This window comes from Bubalus kerabau, chromosome 8, assembly GCF_029407905.1.
Source record: "Bubalus kerabau isolate K-KA32 ecotype Philippines breed swamp buffalo chromosome 8, PCC_UOA_SB_1v2, whole genome shotgun sequence".
Taxonomy (NCBI): Eukaryota; Metazoa; Chordata; class Mammalia; order Artiodactyla; family Bovidae; genus Bubalus; species Bubalus kerabau.
In genome coordinates this window covers 70,826,801-70,849,201 of record NC_073631.1, presented here as the reverse complement: position 1 = coordinate 70,849,201, position 22,401 = coordinate 70,826,801, and the positions used below count along the sequence as shown (strand labels likewise).

Genomic DNA, 22,401 nt, shown 5'->3' with positions numbered 1-22,401 from the left:
TGACCCTATGGATTGTAGCCCTCCAGGCTCCTCTGTCCATGGGATTCTCTATGTAAGAATAGTGGAGTGGGTTTCCCCTCTTCCAGGGGATCTTCCCAACCCAGGGATCGAACCTGTGTCTCTTATGTCTCCTGAATTGGCAGGCAGGTTCTTTACCACTAATGCCACCTGAGAAGCCCATACTTTACCTTACTTTTGAATTTTAAACAAAGAAGCTTTCACTCAAGTCACCAGAAATAAAGACAGGATGTTAAGTCACTCAAGTGACTCAGTTGTGCCATTATTTTCTTCCCTACTTTATTCATATATGTATGTATATTTACTGAAGGCCTACTGTGCTCCAATCCCCATGGGATAGAGTCATGAACACAAACATTGTATGTTCTAGAGGAAAAGACAGTGAACAAGTAAACAGGTGAACAAGTGTTGTCAGTATTCCATGATTCAACCGAAGTATTAGAGATTTATCTTATGGGAAAACAATAGAGAGCTCTAACTCTCACTCTCGTCACTGAACCCCAGACACCCTGTTGTCTTTCACAGACAACATCCTCACTCCCTAGGTTGTTGAGCTTGGGTCATGCATACTCAGATTATGATTGAGAAAAGTAGTTTCCTGGGCAAAAAAAAGAGGTGGGTACTCGTATAGGACTGAAAAAGAAAAAATAACAAGTGTGCTTGTCATTCAAAGCAGGGTGCTGAATGGCTTTTCACTAAATTATAATGTTATGCACTTACCAGAGAAATCATTTTCAAATGGAATATATATCACCCCAAGTCAGAGCAGATATGCACTAAACCTCACATGGGAGGTGGCAGGGTGATTAGTGAACTTCCAGGTATTTTCTTATGTGCTTTACTCTTAAGGCAAATAGTTATTTTTCATCTCCTTGAAGCTGTAAGTTATAACAAAATAAATGGACCCATGGCTTGCCAGAAGCCATAACTCTGTATTTGGTTGACATGACCAGATTCCCCAGTTTGGCCTTTGAAAGCCTGAGAGCAGAATAAAACATTAACCTCTTCTGACCCTTTCCCCTCTGTCTTCTCTGGGCAGAATATCTCGATGCATAACCCCGTTGGTGGGGCCATGGCGGGGCCTGGAGCTCACCAGCTCGGCAGCGCCCGGATGCCCAACCATGACACCAGCGTTGTGATTCAGCAAGCCATGCCGTCACCCCAGTCCAGCTCTGTCATCACGCAGGCCCCTTCCACCAACCGCCAGATCGGGTAAGGAGATCTCCTCGGTTGTCTCTGGGTCCTGGCCAGAGCTCAGGGAAGCTTCTGGATTTTCTTCTGGTTTCTAGTCTGCAGGTTGGATAAGACAGAAGTTGGTTTTCCTGGCTGGTGTGATACTGCCTAGAGCTCAGAGTGATGTTTTTGATGGGAGAAAGGTAGAGGGAGTCTCTGTTTGGTAGAAGCTCTTTGACTGTGGCTCTGGAGAGAAGAGCAAGTCGTTCTGTGTCATTGTTCCTTCAGAGAAGATTCTTGAACTTTAAAGTGACTGTGGGGAAACCCCTTGGATGTTGGGAGCAGAGTGTAGTTCTCAGGACAAATGCTTGAGGATGGTGGAGGGAAGTGTTACCCACCCAGCTTCCTCGCTAACAGAGTATGTGCCTCCATTCCTAAGACCAATGTCCAACACCCATCTCTCTGGTATGTTTCCACAGTCCTCCTTCTCTCTGATGATTCTTCTTTCTTCTTTCCCTTGTTAATATTAATACCTTCTCATTAGCTCGCCTCTCTTTCTGCACTGGTTCATATTCAGTCCTGGAGAAGACAAAACAAAGAAGACAGACCCTATCCTTCTCATTTATGTAAAAAAGACAATACTGAGGCATTGAGAAAAATAGGTAGAATGCTCCCAGATACTGTATCATGGCATGGAACAAGCACTCACTCCTGAGTATCATGTGATCGCTCTTGATCCTTGTTACTCAGAGTGTGGTCTGAGGACTGGCAGCATGGGTATTACCCAGGAGCTTCTTAGAAATGCAAACTTCTGGCCCAGCTTCCTGCTCTCCAGAATGAGGATGGTGTCTCTTCTCTCCACCCTCACAAGAGTAATGTGAAAAGGAAATAAAAAATTTAAGAGTGCTTGGGATCTTAGGAAGAAAAAGTAGTAACTTAAGCCAAAGAGCTATGATAAATTTATGTTGCTGGATGCTGAGAACTGCTTGCTCCTTGTTCCTAGAATTCTCTGTTTAAAATAGGAATGGGAGCTTGCTGTGTTTGGTGTGCATATCAGAATTTAGTTTTAATTTTCCACTGAATAGTAGATATTTTTTAAGAAAAAATCTAGAAGCTATCTCACTCTTTGTCAGTATCTTTTCCCTTCCTTGTTTTAAATGTGTATAAGAATTCCCCACCCAGAGGGAGCACTAGGGACAATGGCTTATCCCTCCTCAGAATACACTAGAAAGAGTACCTTGTCTCTCACATTTCTCAACTCATCAGGATGGGTTGTGACATATAAAGACAAATCTTAACAAATGAGAGTTGTGGGTAATAATTATGTTGTGAGTTTGCCATGGGAACCTTTGGTTTCCCATTCAAGAAACAGAAAATTAATCTGGCCATTTGAATGCTTAGCTTTGTTGGAATAAGCCAGTGCTAAAGTTGCAAGTGTGTCTGTGAAAGAATCCTTTTTTTCTCAAATGTCTATGGGAGTAAATGCTTCTCCGTCCAAAGCAAAAACCTGTAATATACTAAGAAGGTGGGGTCATTAAAGACAGCATCTCAGTCTCAAGGGGCTCCTTCACTCCAGTGGCTTGGCTTTGGGCAAACAATTCACAGCTAGGTGAGCTAATTATAATTATTTTATTTTTCTTTCAAGGGGAAAAAACATAAAATGTGCTAGATTTTATTAGCATTTTTACAGCATTCCTTCTCCCCTGGAGTTCTTCTGCCTCCTGCCCCCTAACTTCCCTCTTGGAGGCCCTTAGTTTTTGGCCATTGTTAGTACAATGGTGGTTTTTGTGAAACAATCTTTTAAGGGTTAGCGCTAAATTCTAAGATGGGTGTTGACTCTGTCAATAATTTACCCAGCTGGCCGGGGCTGCACAGTTGGATGACATTTCTGGGCTGTGTCACTGTGCCCTGTCAGGTGGGGGTATGTGCCATCTCCCGACCCACTCTGACTTCCCGTTTATTCCCAGTCCTGGGGTGTTATGTGTCTCTCCTGGTGTTTTCTAGGAGATAATTGTCACTTTTAGGACTCTGTCTCATTGCCAAACTTGAGGGAGGCTGTTTCTTGCTTCAGATTCTTCCCTGTTGTGTTTGCCATGTTGATTTCAACCCCCACACCCTATCATTTCCATTTTTCTCCATGTGACCCATCTAAAACCTTGCCCGGATGATCATGGGGGCTCAGCAACCCATCTCACCAGTGGATTCAGAATGAAACTCTAGGTGGTAACATTTGGGGACGGCTGACTCTTTTATTTCTCTCAGCAAAGAGGAAATGAGTACTTATTTTAAAACATGAGTTCCCTCTGGAGACTGTGTCTTTAAATGAGCATTTGAAACTGCAGATAGTTTTCTTTCTTTTTTTTTTTCCCCTCTGAGGCTGCACAGAACCATATTGTAGTAATATTCTGATTTTTATCACAACCTCAAATATTTAAGTGTCAAAATCTGGCCAAGCCACCTGCAAATGTTTGCCATGGCTACTGGCCAACAAAAACAGCAAACAGCAATGAAAGTCTTCATTCAGGCTCCACGCTTAAGCTGCACCCAGCCAGAGAGGCTGGGACCCACCTGTGCCCACGCACAGGGCTTTTTTGCTGTGGCCAGTGGGCGTGTTCACAAATAGAACTTTGCGGGAGAGAGAGGGGGCCACCCATCTCCCGTTCCCCCCTTTTCTTCCCTTTGACCAGTGCTGGGTTTCTGTTGCCAATCCCACTTTCATTCTCCTTTCTGCCACCATCCCCCTTTCATGCTGTATTTAAACTTAGAGGTTTAAATGTATTGGGAGTGATATTGACATGAAGGACTGGAAATGGGAACAGTGCCTGCTCCTAAGGAAGATTTGTGGGACAAAGTGTAGGCATCCTTGTGAGCATTTGATTTTCATATTTTTGGAGCAGGCACTGAGTCAACGTAGGACCAAATGGGTGGAAATGCAAAAGTCTGAGATAGACAAATCACGTGGGCAAACTTCAGTCTGTCCTCTGTCACCCCCTTCCATCGCCAGTGCCCAGTTCTGTCCAAGTAGTGCTTTTTATCTTGATAGAAACTGGAGGTAAGTATAAATATCCCAAATTGCACTCGTGTGGTTAGGCAGGCTAGAAAAACACACAGTGTTGGAGAGTGTGGGAGGCATCCCCAAACTAGTGACTACTTGTGCTTAGTCAAACTGGCAGACACCCTGTCGAGAAGAGTGCCTTTGGCTGATTGATGGTAGCGTTTTAGGAGATAAGTTTTCCAGATGGAAAAAGAAAAAGAGGGAGCCATGGGGTGTGGGGGAGACAAGCGAGACAGAAAACAAGCATGTGTTATATACAGATGAAATCGATTCTGTCTTGGACCAAATATGTGGCAGATTCCAAGAAGTATCTCTCCTCTAGTAATTTTTTTTTTTATTAGAGATCATGTAACAGGCTCATTAATTCAGGATCAAGTCTGCAACTCCTAGGAGAATGGCGGAAGAGCGGGTATCAGTAGTATAAGTTCTCTCTCTCTCTGTCTAATTCTGTCTCTCTCTCTCTCTTTTTCCTCATATGAGAAATTTTTGTAGGAGCCAGCAATCAGCTGAGAAGGTGGCTACAATTTTAATAGATCCTAGCTTTCCTTGGTGGCTCAGTGCTTAAGAATCTGCCTGTCAAGCAGGAGACACAGGTTTGATCCCTGGATTAGGAAGGTCTTCTAGAGAAGGAAATGGCAACCCACTCCAGTAGTCTTGTCTGGGATAATCCCATGGACAGAGGAGCCTGGCAGGCTACATTCCATGGGGTCGCAAAAGAGTTGGACATGACATAGCAACTGAACAACAGCAAATTCCTAGAGAAACCTATTTCTCTTTATGGACCAATGTTATTAGATAATTCATTCTTGGTAATTTTTTAGGAAGACAATGAAAGTAATATGGAATGAGGTGATCTATAACAATGGATATCAGTACAGAGTTCTGACAGGTTGTGAGAGGCACTTCCAAAATAGTCCATAAAATTTCTTCCTGTATTCAGAATGTTCTATAGATTTAGTTCTCCCTGTGGAATTGGCAAATGCATAAGCTTGTTAGATTATTGGTAAAAAAACTATTTGCCAGTAATTGTTTACAGTGTAGATGTGATATATCTAACATCAGGATATACAAATGTTCCTACCAAGGCTGATATTTGAAAAGAAGATATCTGGTCTTTTCTGGAATATTCTAGTTAGGATATCAAGAAATTTGAAAATATGTTCAACAGCATGTATATATAAAACCTCTCTCTGATTTTATGCCAGTTTTAGTCTTGGCACATGTATGTTTCTAGGTATATTAGCTGTTTCATCATACACTCTATTTGCATAAAGCTGTATTTAGGCAATGTAGATCTAAGACTTGGCCAGAAATTTATAGAAAATATAGCAAATCTTGTAAAAATAAAAAGGAACTGATACTCATCATAAATTGTATTTCTGTCACCCTTTCTGAGCTTTTTTTTTTAAATAATAGTAATAAAAGAAGAGTTTATCACATCTCAGAACTTATTGATGTAAAAAACAATGCCACTTTGCCTGTTGGAGAAAGTCATGTGGTTTTTTGTACGAGTTGCTGTCGATGCTTGAGGTGTCCATTGAGATGGGAATGTTAATTGATTCAAGGATTTCTGTGTCTGTCTTTCTGAAAAAAGGGAAGGGAAAGGTCAGTAAATGATGCCATCACAAAAAGGCACTGCTTAAAGAAAACTTACGTGAAACATCAGCTTACAGTTGACTCATACTGTAAAGAATTTGCCTGCAGTGCAGGAGACCCGGGTTCAATCCCTGGGTTGGGAAGATCCCCTGGAGAAGGGAATGGCTATTCACTCCAGTATTCTTGCCTGGAAGAGTTCATGGACAGAGGAGCCTAGCGGGCTACAGTCCATGTGGTCACAAAGAATTGGACATGACTAAGCGACCAACACTTTCACATTTCACAGTTTGAGCATGCTTGTTCTGTATATGCATAGGTGTATACATCCATTATGAAGAGTTTTCTTAAACTCCACAAATCAACAGCATGAATTAGACTGTCACTGCCCACCACAGGCCAGTGCTAGCAGGGTGCAGCCAACCTTCTTCCTCCTGGATGCAGCAGCCAGCAGGTCCCGGCTTATCACTCCCTGTCCCCACACCCACACCCCTCTCCAGGACAGCTTGAATCCTCCTTTAAGTAATTCAGACCCGAAGCCATTGTTTCCTGCTTTGTGTGTTGCAGAATATCAAGGCCATGAACATTGCTTTACTGTTAGAAAGTTGCTGGGTCTTTCACAGCCCCAAGAACATTTATGAGGCCCTTCAGGGGAATGCTTTCTGGGAGGGTTGACGGACTTAACCATATGGCTCCCGTTAAATCCTGTGCAGAGCCTTGAGAAATTACCTCTGACAAGAGGGCCAGCAGCTTTCTACTCAAAGAGTTTTATGTGTGGAACGAAACATTAAGTACTGATACTTGAGGAAATATAAGGTTTCTTAACATTCGAAAGTTGTAATACCACAAGGTATTGTGGCCAGATGAAGGGGGCAGAGCCAGGATGCCAGAGCACATGGCCACATCTTCCAAGAAGCAGAAAAGCATCCCTGCTCTCCTCTCCTAGCCTGGCTCTTGCCTGTGATCCCTCAGGCCAGCTTTGTTGTGTCTTAGTGTCTCAGTTCCTCACCTGGAACACAGCAAGGCAGGTATCTTCGCTTAAACAATAGACGTCTACTTTCCACAGTTTTGGAGGCTGGAAAGTCCAAGGTCAAGGTGCTGGCAGATTTGGTTCTCGGTGAGGGCCCTCTTCCTGACTCACAGATGACTGTCATCTCACTGTGTGCTCACCTGATCGCTTCTCGTTGCATACAGAGAGAGAGAGAGACAGGCAGATTGACAGAGAGAGGAGAGGGCTTCCCTGATAGCTCAGTTGGTAAAGAATCTACCAGCCATGCGCAAGACCCTGGTTCGATTTCTGGGTCGGGAAGATCCACTGGAGAAGGGATAGGCTACCCACTCCAGTTTTCTTGGGCTTCCCTTGTGGCTCAGTTGGTAAAGAATCTATTTGCAATGTGGGAGATGTGGGTTCAATCCCTGGGTTAGGAAGATCCTCTGGAGAAGGGAACAGCTACCCACTCCAGTATTCTCGCCTGGAGATTTCCATGGACTATATAGTCCATTAACAGCCAAGAGTTGGATAAAACTGAGCGACTTTCATTTCTTCACTTCAGAGAGAGGAGAAAGAGACAGAGAGTAAGACCTCTGGTATCTCTTCCTCTTCTTAGGACACTAATCCCGTTATAGGGACTCATAACCTCATTCAAACTTAATTACCTGAAAAGGCCTCACCCCTAACCATCACATGGAGTTAAAGCCTCAATATATGAATTTGGTGGAGAAGGGAATGGCAATCTACTCCAGTATTCTTGCCTGGAGAACTCTATGGACAGAGAGTAGCCTGGTGGGCTACAGCCCATGGGTTTGCAAAGAGTCAGATATGACTGAGCGACTAAAACAACATATGAATTTGGAGGAAGACACATTCAGTTTGTAAAAGCTAGTCTTCTTGGGAAAGAAAATTGAAAGTCACTCTTTAGTGGCTCAAGCTATTGTTAGAGAAGTTTGGGATTAGCAGGCTGATACTAAAGAGAAGAAAGGGAGCTAACATTTATCCAGCATCATCTATGTGCAGAGCACTGATTTTTCTTTGCGTGTTGCTTTCCATCTTTCTCCAAGAGTCTGGAGAGGCAGACATTATTTGCTCCAGTTTTACTGCTCAAGGAAGAGAAGTAACTTATCCAAAGTCACTCAGCCAGTGAGATGAGCAGAGTTTTGAATGTGGTTCTGTTGGACTTCAAAGCACATGCTTTCCCTGTGCTCCTGCCTATAGCAATCCCAGTGCCATGAGAGATACATGAGCATGTCTGACCATTTGGGAGAGTCATTGACCCACATGAGTTGGTTAATGCTTAGCCTCTGGTTACAGTGTGAAGTGCTTCCTTCACATACCTACAGGCTAGTCAAGGGCAGAGGTAGACACACTGAGTTTCCAGCAGCTGCTTAAGTCCTTTAGGAGAAAAATACAGGAGTTCCCTGGCCCTCAGAAAGGGAGTTTGTAGGTTGTGAGACACCATGGATACAGAGAGAGAGAGCCTGATCTGGGAGATCTCTTGGCCAAATCCTCTCACTTTTAAGAAAACCAGATTCCTGCCTAAGAGTGGCTGTCCTTTCTCCAACCACTTAGTTGCTTTACATTTGGCTTCATGGTTTATAGGAAGAACCTGTCCCCTGACCAGATGAAGTGTGACTTCCAGGCTATTCTGATTCCTGTGTGGATAGGTGACTTTGCCTGTGACTTCTTATTGGGGGAGAGTCTCATTTCTGGATCTTATAAACAGAAGCCCTGCTCACAGAGTTCCAGAACCTTCCATATAAGTGTCTCTGTGTGTTTTGACTGTCTCCTCCCATTTTTAGAACAGCTAGGCACACCAATGAGTCACCACACAAAGAGCTGACTCTTTGGGAAAGATCCTGATGCTGGGAAAGATTGAAAGCAGGAGGAGAAGGGAATAACAGAGGATGAGATGGTTGGATGGCATCACCAACTCAAGCGACATGAGTTTAAACAAACTCCAGGAGATAGTGAAGGACAAGGAAGCCAGTATGCTGCAGTCCATACTGCAGTGGGACATGACTTAGCAACCAAACAACAAGGCACAGGTCTGCTTCTAGAGAAACTAGCCCAGAATCATTCAGTCTGTGTCTGTTGTAAATCTAGACACTTGTTCTTCTGTGTGGCATATTGAAAAGATGTGCCTGGAAAAGACAAGCTTACTCAGAGCCAAACCAAGTCAGGTTAGAGGGGAGTCTTGCAAAAGTATTGACCACAGGTCAGAGGTCATGGGTTTAGGCTCTGCCAGTCAGAAAACTTTATAACCTTGGCCAAGTGCGCAATTGCCCTGGGCCCCCTTCCTTCATCTACACTTTAAAAGGTTAACCAGCTGATTACAAGTCACTCTCAGCAACACAATCCTCATTCATTCCTTCTTTTCTGTCTCAAATTTCTTCTCTCTTTTGGTTTGCTTTCCTCTAGGAGCTGAGTTTGGGGTTCTTGATTATCTGAGTTTCAGGAGGCATTCTCATACTCATGAGTGTAAAAACAGAATAGGGATTGGGAAGGTTTGGGAAGGGGAGACCAGTGCAGTCAAGAGAAGGGTCCTAACATATGAAGACAGAGACACTTGACTTCCAGGTTCAACTCCTAGGTGAATCACAACAAATTTATAATTCTGTTACATGGAGATTTTACACCCATTTTACAACTGAGTAAAGTGAGGGTCAGTGATTATGTGGCTTGCCCCAGGTTATATGGATAAAGGTAAGTGCTGGAACTGGAAGCCAAGTCACTGTCCCATGGGTCCAAATGAAGTTGACTTCTCCAAGTTTTGACTTCCTTACATGTAAAATGAGGAGGCATCACTAGAAAATTCTCAAGCCTTATCCAGCACTAAAAGGCTGATGGTTTTCATAATAAGTGCAATTTTGGAAACTACTTGGAAGGTAAGTTCCTTGGGGGCTCAGGACTGTATGCATGACTATGGAGTTTCCTCCCTTGAATTAATCCTATCAGCAAATTGTTCTTTTATTCTCATTTTACGAAATGACATTGCCGAAGAGCTCACTAGAAAAACACCTAGACAACAGCACACAGTGAAAGATATAATACAACAGTGAAAGATGTAATACAAGAAATTGGAACAATTATATTGCCAGACATAGCTTTATGGAAAAATGCAGTCCACTGTCTTCTTTTCTGGATTTATTATTTGGGGGGTTACTTTATGGAAGACCTGAAACATAAAGGTCTAGCTTATATCAGTATTTAGTATTTTCCAAGGGGAAAACCTTGGGTAAGGTGCCAAATAATTAAACATTGGAAATTGAGGGTATATGTTTATTTTAATATAAAATTCAGTGATTAACTGCACCTTTCTATGCTTGTCGTAGTTCCTACATGGGAACTGGCTCATCATTTTCTGTTTTCAGGGCCAGAACACCGAGCTGGCTCATGACTGTAGGTTTACATGAGTCCCAGTGTTCTGTTTACAACAAGTCCCAGGACTAAGTGTAACCATTCCTTCAAGAACACCAAAAGGGATAGTGACATGGGGAAAGGACTGATGTGTGCTGTGCTCTCCAAGGTGAGTATGTTAGGAGAAATGAATCTGGTAAAGCAGAGATGGTCCTTTGCAACTGGGAGTACACTTTGCTTTTTTGAAGACTGAGCATGTCCAGGTAACATGGCTGTGTCCCAGTGGACATTTCTGATCATTTGTAACTTTCACATTCTTAAAGACTATATGTTTCATGAAGTATAAATAACTCTTACCTGTACTGATAGACAAGTAGTTTCTGAGTTAAAAGAGAAGAACTGCAGATAGTCTGTGGTCCTCATTGCAATACTTTGTAGTCATATAACTGGACACTTTAGGATTTAAAAGGTAAATGATTCAATAGGTCCTCTTATATGTATTTTTCAATAATATTAGACCAAACAGATTTTTTTTCTACTGTTATTTTTAATATTCTTTTTGTAGAGGATTTAGTTAAAGGAGATACAAATTCTGTGGACCTTTTACCTTTGGTTGGATGAGAATATCACAGAAATAACCAATTGGGTCTTGAATTTTGGATATGAAGGGAATCCCTTATGTTAAGTTTCAGTTACATACAGATGGACTCCTATTTCAGCGAGACAGTACAATGTCGTTGCTAGAGACTGAGAGCCATTGCTGGCGGTTTTGACTCCCATCACTCACAAGTTCTGGGACTTTGAACAGCTCCCTTGACCTCTCAGGGCCCTACTTTTCCATCTTATAAAATGAAAGAATGAAACTGGATTGTCTAACCAGTGCCCTTTTCTAGCTCTTATGAACATATTTGTTTCCTTATCATGACTAACACTCTCCCATGATACTGCTTGGCTGGTAGGGATTATGGAAGAAGAAATTTCATAAAAACAGATACATCACATTTAGCAGACAATCCAGTAATCTGTTTACCAAGTATGTTGTGCTTTTGGTAAATATCAACTGTAAAATTTCTATAGAGCAATAAACATTCTTAATGGTACCAGACACATTTAAAAGAATTTGGAGTTTTATAGTTTCCCCCCCTTTGGCAAAGTGCATTCTGGCTGGTGAATAGGTCGGTAAAGTCTGTAAAATGATAGGACCCTTGTGAGTGTGGGGGGTACAGACATGCCAGAATGTGCTTGGCTGGCTTTTGCAGAGGTGCAGGTCTTTGCAGAGAACAGATGGCCCCAGAAATCTTTGAAATGCCAGAAATGACTTCCTGAATATACTCATCATATATTGGTTCAGATAGGGTAATTCATAAGCCAAATACACAGCAGTTTACCACTGACCTCCAATATATTATTTTCAGTCCATAAAACCCATAAACATTTCTACATAGACAATCATAATGATGACTGCCACAATGAAAACCCATCCCCAAGTCAGCAAGCCACTGAAAACTTGCAAATGCACGATGGTGTTCTCAGTGTCTACAGGGGCTGGAGGCCAAGTGTTTGGCAGACTCTTGGGGATCACTGCTTAGTGTGACATTTTTTCTCACTTGGGAGTCTTGCTTCAAATTGTATGCCTAAGAGATAAGCAATAAAGTGCTGGATTGAAGAGAACTAGAGTCTGCTTCCACTGCAGTAGTGTTTGGGTAGTATGAGAGATGCCGTTTTTGTTGAAGTTGCAAACTCAGTGAAGCTAGAGTCTACTCCTGAAGCTTTCTGTAACCCTATATTGAGTCAGGGTATATTTTTTAATGACAAAACTAAATAAAAATGCAAATTTATAGATGCTTATTTCAAATCACAGCCTCTCTAAAATTTTGAAAGAATGTATTTTAAAATCGTCTTAACTAAATTTTATATTATTAAAGGAGACTGGGGAATTTTAATGTCCAATTTCATCCAAATGAAAATTGTGTGTGTGTGAGTGATGTATGTGTATACACCCACTTCCTAATAATTTGCTTTACTGGAACATCATTTAAGCCATTTGACATGTATGTAACATTATTCAAAACCTTTGAAGAAATTTTCCAGGTATATTCTGTGTATTCCACATAGCGTGTCCTGAATGTTCTTTATAACCCCTTCTTACATGACAATAAACTACACCAGTCCCTTGCAACCACTTTTAAAGAATAGTCACAGTAATTAACAAGCATAATAAGTTTAAAAAAAACAAAAACAAAAAAAACCTCATGTAGATTCGCATTAGACCCTTAACCTAGTTTTTCAGAAAATTGAAACAATTCCTCATTATCTACAAAATGACTATTTGGTTGATGGATTATGTTTTCAGGAGCAGCCATTTTTTATTTCTCTGACACCTTGACATCATTGGTGTGTGGGGTGAGATACCTAAGTGCTAATGCGGATGTCCCTGGAAGGTGGTGACAGCCAGATCTAGAATGGGGGAGAGAGCGCCCCAGCTCAGGGGGTAACTCCTTTCCTGGAAGGAAAGGAGCAGGGTGAATATCTCATAGGGAACTGGCTGTGGCACTAACCATAGGCTTTGGGCTTCACCACAGAAGGCTTTGATCTGTTGGGAGATTCTTCTGATTCATAGCTGAAGTGGAATGAGTATGGCAGGACATTCATCTAGGACCCTGGCTTTCTTTTCTTTCTCTCTCCTTTCTTTCTTCCCTCTTTCCTTCCCATCTCCCTTAGAAAGAAGGAGGAATACCTCCAATTATTCATCATGTCTGACATTTGGGCATGGCTCTCAGTAAAAGTCTGGAATTGGAGAAAGGTTAAAGCTTAACTAAAAGGAAAATGAGAGACTGTGTGTGTGTGTGTGTGTGTGTGTGGTGTCAATTACTCATCATGTCCCAATCCCCCCTCATTGTGTGGATAGCCGCTATTTATTTAATTTAGGTCTGTAGTCAAGCACGTTGCAGGAAACCAGAGGAATGAGTTTGTCCAGATCTCTTTTGGCAAATGTGTATGTGTATTTGTGTGTGTGTGTGAGAGAGAGAGAGACAGAGACAGAGAGAGAGATTGATTTTTATAAAAACAGTGTGTGAAACTTTGGCTGCCCCACCAAAGCCACAGATAATCAACCTTATATTGGGTCCACCGCATTCCATAATTATTATTGCCATTAAGAGTAATTATTATTTGCCTTGTTGAGTTGGCAGTTTGGAGTCTGCCTGAGTCTGAGGCTTCTCACAGGAGCAGAAGCACACACACAGAGGCCGAGATTCACCCACAAGTGCTTCAACATGTTTGGACGACATCCCTTGCTTGGTTCACTTCATTGGATTTCAGACACATTGAGCCTCAAACTGAATGAAAAGTTTATCAGATACAAAACCAGCGTGAACGAGAGCCTGCACTCCAAAAGCTTTTTTGAATGGGTGCTGGAATTCTTGGCTTTTCTCAGTCTGGAGATAAGTTTTCTTTTCATTCCACTCTCTTCCTTTAATTAAAAGAGAAAAATAAGTGATACAATAAGTCTTCAGTTAGAGGCTGAGCTTGAAATGGTAGAAAAGGAAAAAGTAGAAGAAAGGCAGTAACACCCCATGGCAAGGCAGCAAGTTCATATAGGAGGCAGAATAATTACAACTTTAATTTTAATTTTTCCCCTGATTTGTGTTGTCTCCTTGCCCACAGACTGTCCAGACTCCAGATCCTATATTGTTTCCTCGTCCTTTGCCTTATCATTTTGCAATAACTGGCCACAGGTATCACCTCTGCCCTCCTTGGGGACCTTGGGTAGGATGTGACCAAGTCTTTTGAATCCTGGAGCACTCACAACAGAAGCTGTTCCCAGTGGAAGGGTTCACCAAGTCATTAAAGAAGAAATAGCAGGACAAGTTGTTCATCCCCCTGGAGAAGAAAATGACAACCCACTCTGGTATTCTGGCCTGGGAAATCCCATGGGCAGAAGAGCCTGAAGGGCTCAGTCCATGGGGTTACAAAGAGTCGTATACGACTTAATGACTGAACAACAAGATGTTCTTCCAGACGTTATTTTTCCCATAAGACTTTGTTGGTTTCTTGCCAAAGTGAAAGTGAAGTCACTCAGTCATGTCTGACTCTTTGCGACCCCATGGACTGTAGCCCACCACACTCCTCTGTCCATGGGATTTTCCAGGCAAGAGTACTGGAGTGGGTTGCCATTTCCTTCTCTAGAGGATCTTCCCGACCGAGGGATCAAACTCAGGTCTCCCACATTGTAAGCAAGACGCTTTACCATCTGAGCCACCAGGGAAGTCCTTTCTTGCCAAAGTCTATACCAATCACAGACCTGTGAGTACTTAGAAGAGCCCACACCCTCTGTGTGGGGGTCTGTCCTCTCCCTGTAACCTCCTTCTCCCAGAATGGAAATTTATAGCAAAAGCTGCTGAATCAGACCCCTCGAGAGCCTCCTCAAAACTGCTGAATCAAAAGAAGGAAAAAACCCAACAGCCTCCATTTGAAGGGTCAGACCCAACACATCTGAGTGAATGTCAGCTTTGTCTTCAGACACCCAAAGGGTCTGTCCTCCATTGTCAAACCAACTGTGATCCCTAGACAGGGTCAGAACTGGGAGGGAGGGGAGGCACCATGTCTTCAAAGTAAGCATTCCTCAATCGGTCAAAGAATGTAGGCAACTGGTTACTCACCTTCTCCCAGATGTGGTGCCTGGATGGGGTGAGTGACAAGAAGCCCTCCCTTGTCCTAGGCCTTGAAAAGAGACTTCTTTTGTTATTATACTTCATCAAACAGGTTCCTTGGGTGAATCCCTCTGTACAAATGAGAAGCAAGTAGAAGTTTCACTGTAGTGATTTCCAGGGACTTGTGGTCTTGGATAACACATGTATGAAGACTGTTTAGTGGGAAAAATATCACAAAGGAGCATTCCTGTCTGGGTTTTCATAAAAGATGGCAAAATCATGCTGTAGAAGAAAAGAAATCCAGCACTTTCTCAGTAGTAGTAAAAGCTTGTCTTCAAATAAGATTTCCTGAGAGTGTAGAATGGCTGCTTTTTCACTTTTCATTTGTTCTAGGAATTTAGGGGTAGAGAGAGGCCAAGGAAATGTTATCCATGTGCATGGAGTTTAATAAAGATGGAGCTTTAACTTGTTCATTTTCAATGGTAATCTTCACAAGGAACCACTTTTTTTTTTTTTTTACAAAACTCTAGAGTATTTTATTTATATCAGTCCTTAATACATGTCATTGTTACTTTTTATTCAAAGATCCTGTTGTACCAAGTCCTGTATTGTCTTACAACAGTAACTGCTTGTTTTAAGGATATTGCTTTCTATAGAAAGCATTTCATCCTTCATGCTTTCGTCATGAATTTCTCTGGAGTTTTCCCAAATCTAATTGTTTTACATTGGTTTTTGTAGTGATGGATCTGATCTTTCTTCTATTAAATGTTGTCTCTCTATTAATTGACTTACCTTTAAGTCCTTTTCTACAGTCAAGCAATGAAAAGAGCTTGCAAATTCTGTTATTTGTTCTGAATGAGGTGCATGGTGAGTTTGAGGGAGCTTCCAAACAGAACTGGGTACTGTCAGAGGCAACAGTCACGTTAAATGGCAGACCCCAAGGGAGAAGAGGTAACATCACCAGGGAAACAGTTGTTTTCTCAGCTACACAGAGATTTCTCCTTTAAAAAAAAAAATGACTACCTGGTCTAAAAGATGAGCAGGTAGACACCAGCACTTATCATGTGATGTCTGTGTACCACGTTATAAAGATGAATTAGAATACTAAACAGAATCCACTAAACTGGGATCTACAGTGGATGTTCAGGGGCTGCCAAAGACAAGGGATGTGGAGATTGACCTTGTGGGCAGGTCACCCTGTCTCCCCGTTACCCCTTCACCCAGAGCAGTTCCACATTTATTCATTTAGTTGAGTTTCTACATAAGTACTTCTTTGAATAAAGAGTTCTACAGCAAGAAGAACATTTGAAAACTATAGGGTTAGGAGATTCTTTTCTGTATATGTACTAGGAAAGAAAAAGTGGATTCGTGGGTATGCTGATGCAGACACCATCTTAGAGACCAATTCCCCGAAGAAATAGTAACACATTTGCCATTGTGGAGGTAGATGAGGTGGTTTCTGGAGTGATGGGGGGAGTTGGTGAGAGGAATAACACATGAAAGAACTAATAGCAACTGGATGGGAGGGGAGAAAACTATCCAAACATGCAGACTCACGGGAATCTGTTCATTTGAATCCCACAGGAAAAGATGCAGTAACAGATGAAATTGTACTTTTTCAGTTCACTCTTTTAGACAGATGCTTGAACACCTGCAATCACAAGGTCTGAGGTGTTGAGACTCAATAGGGCTAGAGAGGCAGCACCGATGAACCAAAGACTCCAGACGCCCTTGCATCACCCCATCCAACTTCAGCCTGCAGACTTCTCTCTCTTTGACTTGGTTTAGGTCTCTAGGACTTCACTATGATTTTTTCTCTCTTTCACAATTTTACCCCTTTCATGGTCCAGCCTGACCTCTGGGCATACCTGCTGCTGCTGCTAAGTCGCTTCAGTCGTGTCCGACTCTGTGTGACCCCATAGACGGCCTCCTACCAGGCTCCCACGTCCCTGGAATTCTCCAGGCAAGAACACTGGAGTGGGTTGCCATTTCCTTCTCCAATGCATGAAAGTGAAAAGTGAAAGTGAAGTCGCTCAGTCATGTCTGACTCTTAGCGGCCTTATGGACTGCAGCCTACCAGGCTCCTCCATCCATGGGATTTGGTAGGCAAGAGTACTGGAGTGGGTTGCCACTGCCTTCTCCACTAGGCATACCTAGAGGAATATAAAGGCAACTTCCTCGGATACCCCCACCCCAGTGCTCAGCCCATAGGACAATCCCTTCTTCCTCCTTCACAGGCTCAGCATGGCCTATCTCACAGGCAAAACTCAGTTATTTCCATCTTTAACTATGGTGCGTCTGTTGTTTTGAGTCACATTGCATCCCTGCAAATGATCTGTTGAAGTCCTAAACCCGAGGTACCTCAGAATGTGACCTTAATTACAAATAGGATCTTTGCAGATGTAATCAAGTTAAGATAGGTTATACTGGCTTCTGGGGGGCCCTAAGCCCAGTGACTGGTGTCCTTATGAGAAGGCCATGAGAAGACACCTAGAGGACACCATGCAGTGGCGCAGGCAGAGACTGGAGTGACGCAGCTGCAAGCCAAGGAGAGAGAAGGTTTGTCAGCAATCACAGCAGCCAGGAGAGAGTGGGCTGCACAGATTCTCCCCGAGAGCTCCCCAAAGAAACCAACCCTGTGACACCTTGACTCCTGATGTCTAATCTCCAGAACTGTTAGAGAATCATCTGTTGATTTTAAGCCACCCAGATTGTGGAGATTTGTTATGACAGCCCTTGGAAACTAATACATGTGTCTTCATGTAATTATGGACCTATTTGTTTTGCCAACAGTACTGTGGTTAAAAAAAAATTCTTACTCCATTCTCTTTTTATTCAACTGTAACAGATGTATGGATAAAAACATTAAGAGAAAAAAGCTAACTGAGAATAAAAGTAAAACTAGTCTCCAGAGAACTAGAATCTTGGACTAAGGACCTATTTGGTGGGACACCACCAAGTCTCCATTTGTCCAGAGAGGGAATGAAGAGGCCTGTTCTCCATCAAACAGGTCCCCAGTTAATATCTTCTGATGAAAGATATTATTACAGATGCATTTACCTGGGTTTCAAGCCTGCATTGCCATAAAAATCCACTTTGAGAGGAACAGGGCAGAGTTTTTCCTTAGCCATACATTCTCTGCTCAGTGGTATCTGCTGGATTCTGAATTATACTCTTTTTATTGTTTAAGCTGTCTACTCTATACTTTGCAATGGAGGGAACATCAGCATTGCACATAGGTATGAGGGCTTTTCTAGTGGTAAAGAACCCTCTTGCCAATGTAGGAGATGCCAAAGACAAGGGTTTGATCCCTGGGTCGGGGAGGTCCCCTGGAGGAGGGCATGGCAATCCACCCAAGTATTCTTGCCTGGAAAATCCCATGGACAGAGGAGCTTGGCAGACTATGGTTCATAGGGTCGCAATGAATTGGACATGACTAAAGTGATTTAGCATGCATGTACACAGAGACCTTTACATTCAACCTTCCAGAAGTTTTTAGTAGCTAATTATATTTTCTGAACACTGAAGGCAAGGGCACCCATGACTAATCTGAGAAAGGATAATCCAGGGTGATGAGTTTTTGGTTTTGTTTTCCTGTGTGTGTGTGTTTCTTCAGATAGTGAGGTTCATCATAAAGAGGTTTCTTTTAGGTGGTACCTAATTCCTTTCAGCCCTCCAGCGCACGGGCTGGTGCTCATTTTCATGACTGATCAGGTTTTTAGCTGCTGTTCTCCTAATACATGTTTTTGAAAGAGGAAGTAGCTTATGCGGCAGCACTGCTCTTTTGATCTGGTAACTTCTCTTAATTCTTTCTGAAGCATCCTTCTGCCTCCATCTCTGGCTCTCAGTGATTTAAAGGAAAAATCCTGGAGTTTATATGCTCCAAGAAACCTAATGCTCCGAGAAATCCAATAAAGCCCACCGCCAGAATTGTGTCGGGGGGCGAAGGGGTATGAGATGACCACCCAGAGCGAGAGCCCGGATAGGAGGGCATTAAAAGCAAGCAGACTGATACCTGCTGAGTCTACCACTGACTAGGATTTGCCGGCTGCAGATCACTGCCAAGGTGGGACTAGGCTCTCACTCTCCATTTGCAAACTTTTTATTTGCAATTGGGAAAGTTTGTTCACTCCTCAGTATTAAGATACAAGGGCTCTTCTTGCCTTTCACAGCACCCCACCACCGCAGCTTTGTTTGAATTTTCATGCCTTGGGAACTTTGTGGGGGTTTTTTGGATCTAGACGGATCCTGGATTTTCTTTCTCTCAATGGGCTCAGTCAAATCACTGTGTTGCCTTGATTCCCTTATATTTTTAATAAACCTGATAACTGAAGCAATTCCCCTGGCCAGTCCACTGAGTTGATGTGCTGTGACTCTTCCTTAAGCCTGTGGTGTTTGGGGTCTTCATCCTTATCCGTCAGAACTCTGGTTGGGTGTTTTCCAAACTTGGGTTCCTCTCTGGGTCTGAAAAAAGCCCCATAGGTGAGCACGGTGGCTGATGTGGCAAGGAGGAGAGGGGAGGAAGCGGAGAGTTCGCTAGAGATGCTCAAAACTCTGGGAGGGATCCAGGACGTTCTGATAGCTTTTGTCAAATAATAACTGTGAAGATACTTCCTGCAGTTCAGACCGGCAAAAGCAGTGTGGCGATTGTTGCCGTCCGCACTCTGATGACTCCTGCCTCAGCTGAGATTGCCGTCCGCACTCTGATGACTCCTGCCTCAGCTGAGATTGCCGTCCGCACTCTGATGACTCCTGCCTCAGCTGAGATCTAGCAGTTGAACTCGTTGCATGGCTTATTCTACTCTTTTGTGCTTTATAACGTCCATCAGAGTAGAGGGTGATAAGGGTGAAGAATACAGATCAGGATAATTTGATCACTTTCACCAGCAAGCATTTTTCTCTGGTGTGATAAAGAGAAGGCAGGAAGGCATCATGAATCTCAGACTTTGAAATGACTAGGAAAAAAAAAAATCCAACCTAAATACAAAATAAGTTTTTACTTTCTAAGTCTTCTAAAAGGTAGTTTGTAAGTACAGCAGCAGTAATCACGCTCTGGCTGGTGGCAACAAGTGGAAAGGAATGGGATAGCACAGCGTGGCCTTAGGGCATGTTTGTTCATCCCACAAAACTACCTTCTGGTCTGGCATCCTTTTTCTCACCTGGCAACTGCCTAGCTCAGAAGGGCTGCAGCCCGGCATGTCCTGGCAGCACCCCACAGGGCATTTCTGATGGCAGAAAACCAGACCCAAAGTGGAGAGAGTGGTCCAGCCTGGCTTCTGGCAGCAAGCCTCTTGCTATGTGAGCAACCATACATAAGATCAGCTCAAATGTTATTGTAAAAGTTGAATTATTAAGTCCATAGGATTCTAAATAGTTCAGTTATTTATCTATGCTTGACTTGATTCCAAAAAGGGACTTAAGGAGACTTACACAAAGCACACTATGACAATATTAAAAACTAACAAACACAAAATCTATGAAAGAAAGGAAAGCAGTATGAGAAAATTCTAAATGAGACAAAGACACTGAGATAGTTTGCTGCTAATGACATTTGTCTTGATTGCTACCATCTTTTAAGTTAAAAGCAGTGCCTGAGTCTGTCGGCACAGAGCTCTTCTTACAGAAGTCATCAACTTTTAGGAGAGAAATGAAGCTTGTTTTTGGCTCTGCAATGGGTTTTTTTTAGGTATATGTTCAACTTCTAACCACGGGTGCTATACACCATCACTGTACTGTTTTGGAACATGTGTTTATGAGCACTGAAAGAGCAGGCTAGAGGTAGCAAGATTCTTTGGGAATTAAAAAAAAAAATAAGTTTTGTAAAACTAAGCAGGCCATTGTGGAGGTGGACTGAGGGGGTGGAAGGGAGGGCAGACTCGTATTAAAATCCTGATATAAAGTTCTAAGCAACGAATAAGAGGCTTAAATACATAAAGAGCGAGGCTAAATTTGGACCAATTTCCTGTGAAATCTCTTGTGTAATATTTTCAATTTGTGCTTGTTTAATGTGGTTTATTTTCCTAAGGTTCACGGTATAGGTTTTAAATTCAGCCTTGACTACACACATGTGTCGAGAGGTTATAAAACGAGAACCAGCTCAGACCAGTCTCCAACTGGATGCCCTTAGGTGGAAAACATTACCTTCTTTTCAATGCCTCAGGTTTCATCATGGGCACTGACTTTGTCTTTTTCCTGTCCAGTTCCTGATTACTTTTGCATCACCTGGTTTCAGCAACACCTGTCCAGTGACATCAGTTCGTGCACCTAAGGATGCTACATGGCCTCTTCACTGCAGATCAGGACTCTAACAAGACTGTCTTGGGCAGGCCTGAACCCTATATGAAATCTCAAATTCTTGATACAAAGGGATAATTCCACCCTTCCAATTAAAATGGAGAAACCACCTCAGGCCCTTCTGAGGGCTCTAATTTGCACTGAGTTCTAATGTTGGCTTCTGATGTCCTGGATCACACCTACTCTAGGATGGGATCATTTCCTATATATATATATCAATAGTGTTTGATGACTTGAATACAGTATGTAGGACCTATTTTGTAAGATCTTAATAAAATAGATAGGACCTCTCTGTTATTTGTGGCACTTACTATATCAGACCTTGTCTTTTTTAAAAAACGTGTTTATTTATTTATTTGTCTGTGTCGGGTCTCAGTTGTAGCATGTGGGACCTTTGTTGTGACATGTGGGATGCTTCACTGTGGCTTGTTGGCTTCTCTAGTTGCAGTGCTCAGGCTTAGTTGACCTGTGGCATGTGGGATCCTGGTTCCCTGACTAGGGATCAAACCTGCATCCTCTGCATTGGCAGGTGGATTTTTAACTGGACCACCAGGGAAGTCCTCAGACCTTGTCTTGTAGTTACCTCCTATTTGTCTCTCCCTCTAGGCTTTAAGTCCTTAAAACAAAGTTTGTGGTGTATCTCCTACAACACTCAAAATGTTACATGATATGGAGTACTGTACCATTGAAGATGTGCTTATACCTGCGGATGTAAAGGGAAATGAAATGGGACATGTATACTGAGTGTCTTAATTTAACCAGTAAGAGATCAGCAGGGAGAGAGAATTAGTTGCCTGGGTGTTTTTATTTTCTTCACTACTATTCAACAAAATATGCATCGGTCATTCATTCAGCAAACATTTATCAGGGACCTTTTTTCTTTTTTTTTTCCCTCAAGAAACATAAGCCTTCCAAGTCTAGGTTATAAAAACCAAAAAATATGGTTCACAGTTCTAGTTTCATTTCCAGCTCTACGTGTGATACAGGATGCAGTGACGCTGAAATCTGGCATCTTCTCTTTGCCTCCGCTGTATTTTCATACCTATTCTTTTGTTTTCTCTTGGCATGAGAATCTTTCTCAAGGCTGTGGATCTGGGCTACAAGTGGTCAAAGAGTTCTTCTTCAAGCCACTGTTTTCCCTGGAAGGGGCAACCTAATTCTTAGCTGCTGATGGCTTTCTTCTTGGGGATGTAGTCTTTTGTCTTCTCACTTGACCACCTAGCTTTCTAAATAACTCAAGTGTGATATCAGGAAATTAGCAG

The 22,401-nt window shown here is 42.5% G+C and overlaps 1 protein-coding gene across 11 annotated transcripts in view; it reads left to right on the top strand.

Moving 5' to 3' along the window:
- The window catches only part of CREB5 (cAMP responsive element binding protein 5), a 441,056-nt gene that overhangs the window by 173,735 nt on the left and 244,920 nt on the right, over positions 1-22,401 (top strand). For all 11 annotated transcript variants that reach the window (XM_055590513.1, XM_055590516.1, XM_055590510.1 and 8 more), the window contains one exon: positions 1,058-1,230. In XM_055590513.1, coding sequence (XP_055446488.1) covers positions 1,058-1,230 — 173 coding nt within the window. The remainder of the gene's footprint in view (positions 1-1,057; positions 1,231-22,401) is intronic.